Consider the following 1,687-nt stretch of genomic DNA (forward strand, 5'->3'; position numbering starts at 1 on the left):
TCGTTTGGAGGTTTGTTAACACAGCGTCCAAAGAAGGGCCAGATGTATACAGAACGGTGTCGTCTGCGTAGAGGTGGATCAGAGAATCACCAGCATACACAGGCAGACAGACAGACAAAAGTGTGTGAAAGGCCAAGGTCACTGAAAACAGAGCTGCATGGTTTTGCAGACTGAACTTCAGAGAAGTGTTGTTCTCTCTGCTGTATTCAGTATATCTATAACCAGTGGTACACAGGACTAGATTACACATGTTGTGTTTTCTCACCGTTCCAGAGAGTAAGTCCAGGAAGTACTGGTAAAACACCACCAGACCTTGAAGATTTGGATCATAGACCCTACACACCTCTGGACCTGAGACACACACACACACACATATTCTCAGCTGTTTGAAGATAAGCCAAGGTCACATTTGATTATGTTTCCCACCGCAGCCTTGGCACAGAATACCTCAGTTCCATAACCTGCTACTTTGTTAGGGACTCCATTCTCAAACCCATGAGAGAATACCAGTAACAACTGCTGCAATATTTGCAGTTTCAATCCCTCAATTCAATTAAAAGCCCATCCTCTTAAGGCAGATCTGTTGCCATGATACTGCTACAGGGAACAGTGAGAAGATATTGTTTTATATTGGAGACACACAGAATAATGTTAATAGACTGGACTGGAATAGAGATAGTGAATGTCACTACAATTCCATCACCCTTTAACCAATCATAGGCCTGGTTTGAAAATGCACCCTCCAGTGCTGGCCTTACCAGTGTCGTCCACTGTCATGTTACTGGTGGATCTGAACACGATACTGGGGATGAGGATGAACCCAGCAATCAGCAAAAACGACAGGAAGTTGAGCACCACCAGGAAGCGCAGGAACATGGAGTAGGACTGGACACCACCGCCAAAGTGTCCTGCAAAGACAGGGGTCACAGGGCCATGTTGTGAATGTGAAGGCAACATAATTAACAATGACACTAGCCCTGGAATGTTTTTAATATTTTTCATAATTTCATAATTAATTTAAATAAAAATAACATATTGGGATGCAATGTCAGAATGTAATACATTTCAAGTCCTATATGTGACATGGTACAGGGGTCTTCGTTTTTTAAGCCCATAACCATGTGTATGAGGTTATATTTTAGTTTCAAAGGAGATTTGTTTACAACTACCACGACTATCATGTGACCATGATTTAGCTCAATGCAGTAGAAATGTGTACAACCGAGGCCTTTTAGATATTGCTGAAAGCCTCGGGAAAACTTAACCTATATGTGAGGTGATTATGTATGTATTAACAAGTACATATAGTTATGTTCTGTATATGTCACATACAGAAGTTTACATACACCTTAGACAAATACATTTAAACTTAGTTTTTCACAATTCCTGCCATTTAATCCTAGTAAAAATTCCCTGTCTTAGGTCAGTTAGGATCACCACTATTTTAAGAGTGTGAAATGTCAGAATAATAGTAGAGAGAATGATTTTTCAGCTTTTATTTCTTTCATCACATTCCCAGTGGTTCAGAAGTTTACATACACTCAATTAGTATTTGGTAGCATTGCCTTTAAATTGTTTAACTTTGGTCAAACGTTTCAGGTAGCCTTCCACAAGCTTCCCACAATAAGTTGGGTGAATTTTGGCCCATTCCTCCTGACAGAGCTGGTGTAACTGAGTCAGGTTTGTA

At 40.4% G+C, this 1,687-nt stretch overlaps 1 protein-coding gene across 1 annotated transcript in view; it reads right to left on the reverse strand.

The window, feature by feature from the left end:
* The window catches only part of LOC112078195 (transmembrane channel-like protein 7), a 7,266-nt gene extending 6,309 nt beyond the window's left edge, over positions 1 to 957 (reverse strand). Inside the window, exons 1-2 of the mRNA XM_024144501.1 lie at positions 759 to 957; positions 266 to 351 (exon numbers count right to left, since the gene is read on the reverse strand). Coding sequence (XP_024000269.1) covers positions 266 to 351; positions 759 to 957 — 285 coding nt within the window. The remainder of the gene's footprint in view (positions 1 to 265; positions 352 to 758) is intronic.
* Positions 958 to 1,687: the final 730 nt, after the last annotated feature.

The sequence above is a fragment of the Salvelinus sp. IW2-2015 genome, unplaced genomic scaffold, assembly GCF_002910315.2.
Source record: "Salvelinus sp. IW2-2015 unplaced genomic scaffold, ASM291031v2 Un_scaffold5381, whole genome shotgun sequence".
NCBI classification, from domain to species: Eukaryota; Metazoa; Chordata; class Actinopteri; order Salmoniformes; family Salmonidae; genus Salvelinus; species Salvelinus sp. IW2-2015.